Here is a 14,385-nt window from a genome sequence, read left to right as displayed (position 1 = left end):
ACTATGGTGGTAAACTTTGTCAAAAGCCTTGGAAATGTAGTAGTTAGTATGGAATAACATACTTAACTTAGCAATACAAATGTAAAAAAAATATTTTGACAAAAATTCTAAAACCATTTGCATAAATGTGTTAGAAATATGGTAAATTGTGATCTTCCCTACTAAAGAGCCTCCGGTGTTTGTTACTATTAATAGTGAATAGTTGTAAAGTTGTGTATTTATTTGTATGACAAAATTAGCTTGCATAAGTGATTTTAAAAATTAAATTTTTCGCATTTAGAAAAGAAAAGTAGCCGTTGCATCAGAACTTTGAATGGTCTAAAATATTATGATGTCGGATTGTCACTATCTTTTCTAGTTTTAGAGATCTAAACGGGATGGACGGACGGACGGACAGACATTCCACACAAAAATAATAGCGTCATTTCCCCATTCGGGAGCCGCTAGAAAAAAAAAAGCTTCACACAGTGTTATTTTTAAATAAAGATACTCAATTTAATTATTTCCCAGGTTAAAAAGTATTAACTTAAAATATTGTAAGATGCATCAAAGATTTTATTTTCAAGTGTCTAGAAATAGACAATGACAAAAAATGTTAAATATAAAAGTTTATGTGAGTGTATGTGTGTGTTTAAAATACAAAGTCTACAATATTTTATTAAAATGAATGAAACTATTCTAAGGCTGTTGCAAATATTTCCGGGTAATTTGTTAACATTCGTAGAAAGTGCTTCTATATAAGAGTTTTACACTGTATTCACATTGTACTTTATCTGGAATATACAAAAAAAAATGAAAGATGTTTTAATTATTTTTGTCTTGTCCACGTTTAGAACGGCCTTAGTTTGTTTTTGTTATTTTATTTTCATAGGTATTATATTGTAGTTATTTTGTTCTTTTTCATAGTATTTTGCTGTTCTATTATTTGTCAGTATAATGTTATTACTATTATTGTGTTATTGTTGGTATTGTGTTGTTATTAAAAAAAAAACTATCGTAAATGAATAGTTAAGTTTGCTCATTTACTAATCGTTACAAATGATCTTTTGATAACTTGTCATGTTGTATGTGTGTATTGTTATGTTTTAGCTGACCTTTAATTCATGTCATACTGTATGTGTGTATTGTTATGTTTTAGCTGACCTTTAATTCATGTCATACTGTATGTGTGTATTGTTATGTTTTAGCTGACCTTTAATTCATGTCATACTGTATGTGTGTATTGTTATGTTTTAGCTGACCGTTAATTCATGTCTAATTGTATGTGCATGTAAGGCCTAGATTAAGAACTGCACACGTTTCAACTATGATGCTGAAAGAAATTCCTTTAGACTCTTGCTTATTAAATACCTTTCCACGTTTCTGTTGACACTCAATAATGACGATTGTATTTCTAATTTCACATTTGTTTATTTTTAAGTTTCACTTTTATTGGCTAGTCTGATTTAACAATCAAAGCTTCTCCAAATGACGATCTGAAAACAACAAATAAAACTTTGGGAAAGTTAGGTTTTTGTTGCCACATGTTGAGTGTTCAAATGTAAAGGTAGGTTTTTGTTGCCACATGTTGAGTGTTCAAATGTAAAGCTAGGTTTTTGTTGCCACATGTTGAGTGTTCAAATGTAAAGGTAGGTTTTTGTTGCCACATGTTGAGTGTTCAAATGTAAAGCTAGGTTTTTGTTGCCACATGCTGAGTGTTCAAATGTAAAGTTAGGTTTTTAACGTGACTTCATGCTCCATGCTACGTCGTCCGGAAGAGTCAGTTTCTTGTCACGTGGCAAGTCATAACCCCAAGTGTGATGGAGGGGTGGAGACTTTCTGTCGATTTGAAAGTATATAATCTATGTACTTTATGCAAATGTACTTTATGTAAATGTACTTTATGTAAATGTACTTTATGTAAATGTATCTTTGAAGAGTGAATATCTATTTTTATCATTGTTTCTTTCTACACCATTTGGAAATAATCAGATATATATAATATTTAAAATTTGGAAATAATCACAGACATATCAAACTTCAAATTTGGAAATAATCAAAGACATATCAAATATAAAATTTGGAAATAATCACTGACATATGAAATTTAAAATTTGGAACTAATCACTGACATATGAAATTTAAAATGTGCATGTTTCAAATCATCATTCACTTAGTTGTATGTCATTGTCTGCTCGCTTCTGTGTCCATGGTGTTCTGTCCTATTTGCATTGCAGGCCTATGCAGGACTAAATTCAAGTAGTTAAAATATGTATTATCACTTTAGTCGTTCTTTAGTACTTTAACTTACACACGCACACACACACACACATGAAATACTTTGCAATAAGTTTATCCTAATAAGATTCAAGGAGGAGCGGTGGCTGAGTGCTTCAACGCTTGTCTTCCGAACCTGAGGTCCTTGGTTCGAATCTGACTAGGGTTTTGAATTTCGGGATTTTCACGACGCCCCTGAGTCCAACCAACTTTAATGGGTACCAGATTTAGTTGGGGAAAGTAAAGGCGGTTGGTCATGTGCTGGCCACATGACACCCTGCTCTTGAACCGTTGGCCAAAGAAACAGGCGACCTTAACATCATCTTCCCCATAGATCTGAAAGTGGAACTTTAAGTACTAAGATTCAGAGGTAACAGTAATGAGACAATGCTCCACTCCTCAACTGAATGTTTTGGCGGGAAACAAAAGTGTGGGATTAATCGTTCTGTCAGTCAAATAGCCTTGACATAAATACAAATTAACACAATCACACACGCGCTCACGCTGTTCACACACACACACACATATGCACATTATTGAATTGACATGTCATTCTAATTTTAAACCCAGTTGTTTTGTCTCTCTTCTGCTCAATGAAATGTTTTATTTAGACTAGTAGCTAAACTCAAGCACCTTTTTATTTCCCTTACATTACGTCACGCGTAGTTGAGTCATTCTGCTCAGTTTAGTATTTGGCACATAATTTCACGGGGAATGAGCTAAATATAGAGAACTTGATAGATTAAGCCAAAAGGCGCACTAGTCAAACTTTGAAATTCCCTTTCTGAACAACTATCATTACGTTCATTTTCATAGGATTTAAACAAAGACAGCAATCCTTTGAAGGTTCTCAGATATTAAGTCTACATTGTATAAGATCTTCAGACTATTAAATGTATTTTGTTTTTAAAATAAAATATGTCATCTATAAGAGGTCACTAATAACGTTTTCAGATATTAAAAACGAAAAGCGACTGAAATAAAGCAACATTTTATTGCTCAGAAATAACTAAATCTTCCTTTGCCCAGCATTACTTCGGACTAACAGGGGCCGCCTTCGAGTTTGTTTTTTATGCTTTAAAAAAAATTGCAAAACGCTTACTATTATCCAATCCTTCTTTTAAAAAACGAGCTAATGTCTGTGTCCAAACCTTACAACTGGCGCCAAGATACGTTTGGCCTCAGACGAGGCTTCTTGTCGTATCAGGCTACAGTACAATAAAGGCTTAACCGGGTTTTTTTTTTGTGTGTGTCTTGCGTTCAGTCCTCCAGCAGAAATGAGCTTCATGGAAAAGTCAAACTGGGTTCGTGTACTTGTTTCAGTGAAACGCTTGTCACCTTGTCTCCAGTTCTTGTATTTGTCAAGAGTACACCGTGCCGGAGTTAGGTAAGGCTAAACCAGGCCATTGCCCAAAATTCCAGGGGCGGCAAAATTTATTTCTTAAAAAATACAACATAGGGCAAGAAAAATGAGGAAATTACAAAGTGCATAAAAAAAACATCAACAAGAAATTTATAAAACAAAATTAAAAATAAGAAATTTAAAAGTTAAGCTTAAATCGTTTAAATGCACAAATGATCTAGATCTGCACGAGTCATAACATTCAAGTTTCAGAAATGTCATGAAATGTTTTAGGAAGTTTGGTTTCACTTCAATAGTCTCATTTCACACAACTATCTGCTCATTCATGCACCAATTTATCTGTACAATAGCTCATCAATTCCTAACATAATCACATTGGCAATAGGACCCCACGCTAATCTGATGACCAGTTAAACAAAACGCAAATATAAACTGCAAGGCCTTATAACGAGGCGCTTAGGCCTCGCATAGATCTTCCTGCCGGTAACAGTACCAGGAGAGAGAAGAAGAATCAGAGAAGACATTAAAGAATGGTGGCACCTATCATTAAAAGTGATTCTCACCTGATCTGTACCTTGACTTTCGTCGTAGAGATGCTAGAACATTTCGCGTCACCTGATCTGTACCTTGACGTCGTAGAGATGCTAGAACATTTCACGTCACCTGATCTGTACCTTGACGTCCTAGAGATGCTAGAACATTTCGCGTCACCTGATCTGTACCTTGACGTCGTAGAGATGCTAGAACATTTCACGTCACCTGATCTGTACCTTGACGTCCTAGAGATGCTAGAACATTTCGCGTCACCTGATCTGTACCTTGACGTCCTAGAGATGCTAGAACATTTCACGTCACCTGATCTGTACCTTGACGTCCTAGAGATGCTAGAACATTTCGCGTCACCTGATCTGTACCTTGACGTCCTAGAGATGCTAGAACATTTCGCGTCACCGAATCCCTCCTCAGTTCTCCCGGTCAGCAGCTGTTTTTAAGATATCAAGAGAGAGAGGCCGGTCTATTCTTTCACTTTGTCCAGTTAGGCAAAACATACATAGGAATGGAGAAAGACGATGAAGAGGTAACGTGTGGTGTCACAAAGGTCCAACAGAGTACAGACTATGAGATGGGTGAAGTTCATCAGCTCATCAATCTATCTAACCAGGATTCTTTCTCAGGGGAGAAGAGTGGGTGAATGGGGCGGATCAAAAAATGTTCCTTGTTTTTTTAATTAAACATTCGTTTTTTAAGAGAAAATAAAACAATCGCTCTATAACTCTTGTCACGAATGTATTGTCTTTTTTTTTAAAGTATTTCTAAATGTTTTTCTTGTTTTATAATAAGTCTAGTAAACCAAATACCTTGTTTATGATATATATATAGCTTACTATAAATATGAAGGCCTGGGCTAGAAAAGAAAGCAATATAAAGGCCTGGGCTGGAAAAGAAAGCAATATGAAGGCCTGGGCTAGAAAAGAAAGCAATATAAAGGCCTGGGCTGGAAAAGAAAGCAATATGAAGGCCTGGGCTAGAAAAGAAAGCAATATGAAGGCCTGGGCTAGAAAAGAAAGCAATATAAAGGCCTGGGCTGGAAAAGAAAGCAATATGAAGGCCTGGGCTGGAAAAGAAAGCAATATAAAGGCCTGGGCTGGAAAAGAAAGCAATATGAAGGCCTGGGCTAGAAAAGAAAGCAATATGAAGGCCTGGGCTAGAAAAGAAAGCAATATGAAGGCCTGGGATGGAAAAGAAAGCAATATGAAGGTCTGGGCTAGAAAAGAAAGCAATATAAAGGCCTGGGCTGGAAAAGAAAGCAATATGAAGGCCTGGGCTAGAAAAGAAAGCAATATGAAGGCCTGGGCTAGAAAAGAAAGCAATATGAAGGCCTGGGCTAGAAAAGAAAGCAATATGAAGGCCTGGGCTAGAAAAGAAAGCAATATGAAGGCCTGGGCTAGAAAAGAAAGCAATATGAAGGCCTGGGCTAGAAAAGAAAGCAATATGAAGGCCTGGGCTAGAAAAGAAAGCAATATGAAGGCCTGGGCTAGAAAAGAAAGCAAGATGAAGGCCTGGGCTAGAAAAGAAAGCAATATGAAGGCCTGGGCTAGAAAAGAAAGCAAGATGAAGGCCTGGGCTAGAAAAGAAAGCAAACAAAAAATTTACGTCGTTAAACAAAAAAAAAGACATCCACTTTGTTTTGTTGTCTTGTTACGAGACAGTTGTAGAAACAAGGGACATCATCTGTCATTTCAGCTTTCGTTAGCTAGCAGACGTTCATTACTGTCTGTCATGTTGGCGGTCCATTTCAACACATTTTACATCTAGACGGGACGTAAAAAAACGACGTGGGACTGTCATAAATTTCAAATTGGACAGAGGGGGGTGGAGGTGGAGTCTAAACAGTGAGCAAAAAAAGGGGGGGAGGGAGGATGACAAGGAACCAAGGGGAGTTTTTCTTTTTAGTCGGGAATTCAAAGAACGCGGTAGTGAAGTCAATTGTTAAAGACGTGATGTAAAAATAAAAAAAAAAAAAAAGGTTGCCGTACCGGTGTTTAAGGCTCCCGTGAGACCTCTAGTACTTCTCTTGTCGTGATTCCACATCTCAGCAGGATCAGGCTTACACGATCACGTTAGACTGGAAACACGTGTTACAAAATAGTGGCCGCAGAAGTTTCACACTCAAAGTTGATCAGATTTGTCTGCTCGTTTACTTCTTGAACATCCCATTAACGCTCTATAAGCCATGTGAGAATAAGAAGGGAAAGTGATATAGAGAAATGTGGTGGTGATATAATGGAACCTAAAGAAAATCACAAGGAGATTGGAAGAAGTTTTCAAATAAAAAGACAAAACAAGCAAAATACAAAAAAAAAAAAAAAAAAAAAACTTAACAAAAAACAACCTTATATTAAGTGTATCAATAACTTTGGATCAAACATGTAATTAAATATGTAATAGATTTAGACTACCTCCAATAAATCGGTGCGATTAGAAATATTTTTACCAATTGTTTTTATTTAGCGCTATTTCATGCTTTTAGCTTTCTCACTACGATATGAGCCTATCACTTACCTGGACCAGTTGGAAAGGGGTTGGAAAGAAAGAAAGGGGGTATCTGGGCGATCGTTTTTTAAATGTATTTATAAAAAAAAGTGAATGACCTGATTTCGAACTCGTGGGCTAAAGCCTTCTCAGGCTTCCAAACCAACACGGTAACCACTCTGCTAGTGAAGAGCATATGAACATGGAAGAATGTATAGTTATCTATTGTTTCTATTCCATCTTTGTGCTTGTGTCTCAGGCGACGACCTTTAAAGGGGACTATTTCAGTTTATACCATCAATTCAGTCAAGTATAATTTCTTTCCCTTGTTCGAGATACCAAACATAATAATTAATTACCAATAGTTAATTAACTAATTGGCTAATTTTTTCAATTGATTCTTGTGTTGTCGGGTAAAAGAAATAGTTGTCAAAAATTTCACATTGATCCGACATTGGGTGTGGGAGAAATAACATAGGCCTATACAAACTTTTGGCCCGACAGACAGACAGAATGAGTATAATAAACAATGTCAAGGACAACGTATCGTAAGATCACTTTTGCCAACTAAATAATGAAAAATTACTTGATGCTACAACCGAAGGAGCATAGAAACTTGATTCAACAGTTCTGAAGAGTGCGTACAGAAATTGATTTGATTTGTTAAAGATAAATCACAAATGAATACCTCTGCATTCTCTACCACAGATGCCCCTCCGCAGTTGGACTTTGATTATTACTTATAAATATTTATAGCTTTGAAGCCTTAACTTACACAAAAAAGTATTGACTGGTCTACAGACTAGGGTACACCATGGAAATGTATGAGCATTTACTAAAGTAAATAAAGAAGCACATTTTTTTTAAATGATTACTTACAAACAAAGCATTAAAAACAAAGCATATCTAAGGAGAAGTTCCACAAAATCAATGCCATATATCTCAGCACTGCAAGGTTTGACTCCCTTTTTCTATATAATACAAAATTAATTCATTACCACTAATTGATTAATTTTTTCATTGCTTCATTGATATATTGTCATCAACAATGAATAATTTTAAAAAACAAAAACTTTCTACATTTTAATACAAGTATGTTTTGCTAATTGATTAATATACATCAAGTTTTTTTATATAACCTTTTACATCAACACACAGCCTTGGATATTTACTTGACATCAACACACAGCCTTAGATATTTACTTGACATCAACACACAGCCTTAGATATTTACTTGACATCAACACACAGCCTTAGATATTTACTTGACATCAACACACAGCCTTAGATATTTACTTGACATCAACACACAGCCTTAGATATTTACTTGACATCAACACACAGCCTTAGATATTTACTTGACATCAACACACAGCCTTAGATATTTACTTGACATCAACACACAGCCTTAGATATTTACTTGACATCAACACACAGCCTTAGATATTTACTTGACATCAACACACAGCCTTAGATATTTACTTGACATCAACACACAGCCTTAGATATTTACTTGACATCAACACACAGCCTTAGATATTTACTTGACATCAACACACAGCCTTAGATATTTACTTGACATCAACACACAGCCTTAGATATTTACTTGACATCAACATTTTATTTATTCTAGTTTTACTCTAGCTATCTTCCAACTCTTATTGCCTAATTCTCTAAATAAGGTTTATCTCCCTTTAGCTTAGCACGTTTTTACTACATAAAAATAAAATTAATTACGACTAATTGATAAAATAATTGGTCAGTTTTTCGATTGATTCATGATGTGGGGCATTGAATAATTGTACAAAGTTTAAACTTCATCCGAGAATGGGAAGTGGGAGATATAGCGTGTACTAACTTTGTAGCAGAAAGACAGACGGAGTGAGTTGATTTATGTAGGATGCGTAAAAAGTCTTAACCATTTGTTCCATAGACTCTGCCCCATTGGGGGTAGAGGAGTTTGTATATTATACACAAACATTTCGCGAAATGTCCATAACGTGTGGCCGATGTACTTGAAATTAAGCGTTTGTATGTATAAAATCCCTCAACAATAAAAAAAAAAAAAAAAAACTATAGCAAAACTGCGCTCACCAAATCCCATGACGGTAGCCAAGGGGGCGAGTTAAAACAGCGTTAATTATAAAAGCCAATACAAAGTTTTCTTAATAATTGATTAATATACATAACGCTTTGATATAACCTTTACATCAACACACAGTCGTAGATATTTACTTTACAGTATCATTGATTTTTTTTTTATTTTATATTAATGATAATGTAAATAGGCCTAATTGATTTTATCGCTAACCTATGTAAAGCAGCTTTACTTTCGAAATATATTTTCTAGAGGCAAGTTATACCTAGTAGGTAATAAAAAAAAGTAAAGACTTTATTATGTGATAGCCGAGGAGTGATAGAACTGAAGTGAAAGGGAATTTAATGCCATTCTTTACAAAGCTTCTATCATCTCACTCTGTGTGTCTGGTATAAGTTGTGTACACGTTGTTTCTCCCACTTCACATTCTCTGATCAAGTTGAAACTTCGCAATATCTATAAAACTTACTCGCTCAGTGGCTAGAGTGTCGGCCTTCCATCAAGGAGGCTTGACGCTCCAGTTCGACTTGAAGTCGAACATAACCTACTCCCAGATACCCCCCCCCCCAACAGGTCAGAAACCTACTCCCAGATACCCCCCTCCCCCAACAAGTCTACACAAGTTTGGGCTATAGCGCGTTGAACATGCTAAAAGCATGAAGTTGCGCTAAACAAAAACAATTTGTAAAAATATTTCCAATCGCACGGATTTATTATTGTTTGTCTATATCATATCTAATTATATGATTAATTAATTACATGATTTATTCAAAATAATTGGTACAATTACATTCAATATAAGCTTTGCATTTTTATTAAAGTATTTTTTTTTTACTTGTTTAGTATTGAGTTGATTAGTTTTATTTAAATGACCCTGACCTTTAGGTAAGTAGCTGATGTTACACATTTTACGAACCCAAGTTGGACGATAGTAAAAATAGTACGCTAAACATAGATAAATTAATATTCAGGAATTCTAAATGAAACGGCGCCATTAAATCATTAACCTTTAGAAAAGTGACAGATGGTTAACACAGTTAAACGTATTCTGCATTTAATGTCGAATACATTACCATCCGGAGAGATGGAAAAACGACCTCTGTTGTCGACATTTACCTGGCATATAATCTAAATAGACATTGACGGATCTACGTCGTGACGCACTCAGAGAGAAAACTTCCGGCAAGTGTGTTGTTATGATTTATTTGACTTACTACTAAAACTCTGAAAAGATAGACATTTTTTTTTTGCTGGACATTTCCTCGAAAATAGTGTCTACGCGAACACCCCGCCCTTTTAATCAATTTTGACCCCCCCTTCCTTTTTTTCCCTTAAGAAATAGCGGTCCTCGAAATGGGAAAAGACACTATTAGATTTGTGTAAAATGTCTGTCCGTCGCGTTTAGATCTCGTAAACTAGAAAAGATAGTGAAACTGACATCATAATATTTTAGACCATTCAAAGTTCTGATGCAACGGCTACTTTTTTTTTCTTTTCTAAAAGCGAAAAATCTAATTTTTAAAATCACTTATTCAAGCCATTTTTTTAAATAGAAATACACCATTTTTACAACTATTCACTATTAATAGAAACAAATACGCAAGGCCCTTTAGTAAAAATGATAACATACTAAAGGGATTTTTTTTTTTTTTTTTACGAAACCATTTTTTTTTTTTTTTTTTTTTTGAGGATTTGGATAAGAGATTGACCCTTTACAAAACAATTTGATCAATTAGATATTCATTATAAGACATTAGTTAGGCCAGGTTCGCATTTAATTTCACATTCACTTTCATATATCCTTTGGTCTACTGGACCGCTGGGGCACCACACAAGATCTGTCAACCTTCTTTCTCTATTCATCTCTGTCATTTGTCTTTGATAGAATTTAATTCTGATGTTCTTTCTGAAAATATTGAAAACCGCCTTTTGACCTGCCTGGGTGGACCACTTCGGGGGCCGATTTTGAGTTTGTGTTTCCACACAAACTGTCTTTGTAACCTTGTTTTTTTTTTCTAAAAATATACATATAGGTATTTATTATAAGCTAAGCGATTAATGGGTCTGGGTCTTGTATTTATCTATCTGTCTATCTATCTATCTATCTATCTATCTATCTATCTATCTATCTATCTATCTATCTATCTATCTGTCTGTTTGTCTGTTTAATTATTTAATTTATATATATATATATATGTTACAATCCAAGTGCAAAATCCGTTAATGTGCAGATTAACTAGGGAAATCAGTTTCATTTATTCACATTACCTGGATCAGTGCGCCTCAAACTGTGGAACGCACCACCTTAAGGGGGCGCGGCTTCCTCTAAAAAAAAAAGGGGGGGGGGGACGCGAAGTCATGGCAAAAAAAGGGGGTGAGGCCAGTAAATTTATTTTTTCAAGGAGGGGAATGTTATAATTTTATTTTTATTGTAATTATCAACCCATGTTTGAATGTTAACAGAGCAAATTAACATGAAAATAAAATATAATTAGATTATTTTAAGAAAAAGACGTTGCTTCTAATGAGGACCTTTTAAAATGTAGAGCGAGAAGTGTCTGCAACAATATCGACTCAAAACTCTTTGAAGAAAACATTTCAAAACGTCTCCGCTTACGCATTTCTTTGCAAATTTTCCGTGTTAGAATAATGGTCGAGATTCTTATGACTGTTGTACATCTTAACGGAGACGGTATTGCAACAACAACAACAAAAAAAAAAAAGGTCTGCGACAAGAAATTATATGTAAGACAAAGCTGAACTTACGATGATCACAGCTATTACAGACGTACGTTCGCTATATTATCTCGAATGTTTCTCTTATAATGGTCAGCGCTGCCTCCTTATTTATTCAACTTTATTAGACCTACTACTTGACATAATGATAATGAAATCAAATCGAACATCCTAAACAAAATACTTTGCATCAGCATTCTCATCCCCAGAAGAGAAAGACATACTACTTCATTTGAATCAAGTCGACAACAAAGGAGATATAGAAGTACAAGAAAAAGGATCCAAAAACTATCAGCGAATATTCAACCGAATAAAGCATCTGGAATTGATGGTATTATGGCTAGATTACTCAAAGAACTAAGCAATGAGATAACACCAGTGTTCAAAACACTTTTTCAGACATCTCTTAACCAGGGAAAGGTAGCAAGGGACTAGAAAGAAGCTACGAGACTCTTCTGTTTTAAAAAGGAGAACATCTGACCCTGGAAACTACAGAGACCAGCATCACTAACCAGCATCACATGTAAAATCTTAGAACAAATAATATGTAGCAACATCATAAACCACTTAGACAAACATAATGTCCTTACTCCATACCAACATGGCTTTAGGAAATATAGATCATGTGAAACACAACTAATAGGACTAATTGATGAGTTTTCAAAAGGTTTTGCTAATAATGAGCAAATAGATGCTATCTTATGGGATTTTTTTTTTAAGGCTTTCGACAACGTTCACCACCATAGCTTGCTTCAAAAATAAAATATTTTGGCGTTGATGGCTCATTACATCAATGGATTTAGGATTTTCTGATAGGGAGAGAACAAACTGTAATAATAAATGACTCTAAATCAACACCAATGGCAGTAAACTCAGAATAGTCTTAAGTTCACTTCTAATTCTCTTTGAAAAATGTCTGTATCTTGTGTTGTTTCTATTGTTCTATATGTTAAGTAATTGTCTGCAAATAATTTGACCTTTAACAAATACAGTTTGATAAATCATTTATGTAACTTTTAAAATACTAGTGGACCTTGGTTTTCGTCTATGGTTACTGTTTTTTTTTTCATTTATACATAAAAACTGCATTTTTATCTTTTCCTTATAGTTTTTCTCAACTGGTTCCTGTAACGTTTTCTCAACTGGTTCCTGTAAAGTTTTCTCAACTGGTTCCTGTAACGTTTTCTCAACTGGATCCTGTAAAGTTTTCTCAACTGGATCCTGTAAAGTTTTCTCAACTGTTTCCTGTAAAGTTTTCTCAACTGGTTCCTGTAAAGTGTTCTCAACTGATTCCTGTAAAGTTTTCTCAACTGATTCCTGTAAAGTTTTCTCAACTGGTTCCTGTAAAGTTTTCTCAACTGATTCCTGTAAAGTTTTCTCAACTGGTTCCTGTAAAGTTTTCTCAACTGATTCCTGTAAAGTTTTCTTAAATGGTTCCTGTGATTGTCAGTCATGAAACGTTTTTCTTTGTGCATCGCATTCTGGAAACGAGGCTTAACTAATTCCATGATCCTTTTTGATTCATTGAATTAAAAACAAAAACAAAACATGTCTGCTTAGTGAAAACATGACAGTTAAAGTTGCTGTTTGCGCGGGCAGAAGTTTACAAATAGTGCCTAGCCATGCAACAAGTGACGGTCAAACAGATGGCAGAGATGTGTAATTAATCAAACCTTTGCAGCGGGGTAAACATGACAAGAGTGGACATGACGATGTTGTGTTTGTTTATCATTACCATAATTATGTCGGACAACAAAACGGCGTGACAGCACGCATTTATTCAGTTGAATGTGGAGGTATGTCTGAGAATAGGTAGCGAGGGCAGTAGGCCTACTGGAGTGCTACTTACAGATTTAGTAGGCTACTGATGATTAAGACATAGAGACTCGACATTCTGTTGGGATAACTCCCCGGGCAATGGCGCTCGGGTGGAAACGTTCGTTACAGAGACGACTTGGCCAATAGGGAAAGCCAAATAGAATTCCCGTTGGGGTGCCTATAAGGATGCTGGCGCTGTTCAAGGGGTCGGTTTTTTTTTTTTTTTTTGTAGGCAGACACCTGCACAGCTGACGTAGTACAGAGAATGAATATGGGGGAACTTCCCCAGTTTTCTCGGCCTTCGACCTCACTTCTGACCTAAGCGTCTTGAATTACAAGCAATCGATAATAGAGATGTAGAAATGTACGTCTGCTTGGATCTTTCCCAGGCAGAAGTTTGTTCAGACAGCAGATGGAGATAAGCTTCCATAGGTCTAGTTTTACAATCGCGCAGTTCTCAGGACAATTGTGAAGAAGTTGGGAACTCAGCAATAGCTTAGATCGTTGTAACTTCTTTTAATTAAAACTCAATTCCTTTAACTCATGTTTAACTCAATTCAAATGACTTGTACTCCATAGGTCTGTTAAATCACTCTTTGGTAAAGTCGTTTCGGTTTTGTATTTTTTTCACAACGAGAATTCAGAATTGTTTTCCTTCAATTACATTTCCTTACATTTTATTACATGAAAGCTGACAATGCCTTTTTTCTTTTATCGCGTAGGATTGGCGTTTTCCGTAATGAATGACACCAACAAATGGCACTTTTGTCTATTTTTCAGATTTCCAGGAATTTTTCGTGTATATTTTGCTATTTAATAATTACACCTAGAATTAGCGCGGGGCCTAGGAAAGCGCGAGGCCCACTGCGACCGCATAGGTTGCAGTGGCCTAAGACCAGCCCTGGCTCTTCCCTACACAGCTTCTAACTGAATAGCTCTACCCTCCACAGCTTCTAACTGAACAGCTCTACCCTCCACAGCTTCTAATTGAACAGCATAAGAATAAAGGAGGCAATCCTCAGACCATCAGAGTGTGAAGTAGTATTATATAAAGTTATGCCCCTTGTAAAAGCCATTGATA

At 35.6% G+C, this 14,385-nt stretch overlaps 1 protein-coding gene across 1 annotated transcript; it reads left to right on the top strand.

Annotated features, from left to right (window-relative positions):
• The first annotated feature begins 5,011 nt into the window (after window positions 1-5,011).
• Window positions 5,012-14,341, top strand: LOC129926303 (uncharacterized). The gene is made up of 2 exons (XM_056029613.1): window positions 5,012-5,743; window positions 14,255-14,341. The coding sequence occupies exons 1-2, from the start codon at window positions 5,012-5,014 to the stop codon at window positions 14,339-14,341; spliced, it is 819 nt and encodes a 272-aa protein (XP_055885588.1).
• The last annotated feature ends 44 nt before the right edge of the window (window positions 14,342-14,385 follow it).

This window comes from Biomphalaria glabrata, chromosome 5, assembly GCF_947242115.1.
Source record: "Biomphalaria glabrata chromosome 5, xgBioGlab47.1, whole genome shotgun sequence".
Classification (NCBI taxonomy): domain Eukaryota; kingdom Metazoa; phylum Mollusca; class Gastropoda; family Planorbidae; genus Biomphalaria; species Biomphalaria glabrata.
The sequence above is the reverse complement of the archived record's forward strand: the minus strand, read 5'-3'. Positions and strand labels throughout refer to the sequence as shown.

Coding starts and splice junctions, on each gene's coding strand:
- LOC129926303 (XM_056029613.1), top strand. CDS start 5,012: ATGAAGGCCTGGGCTAGAAAAGAAAGCAATATAAAGGCCTGGGCTGGA. Junction 5,744..14,254: donor AAAGCAAGATGAAGGCCTGG/GCTAGAAAAGAA, acceptor TACCCTCCACAG/CTTCTAACTGAACAGCTCTA.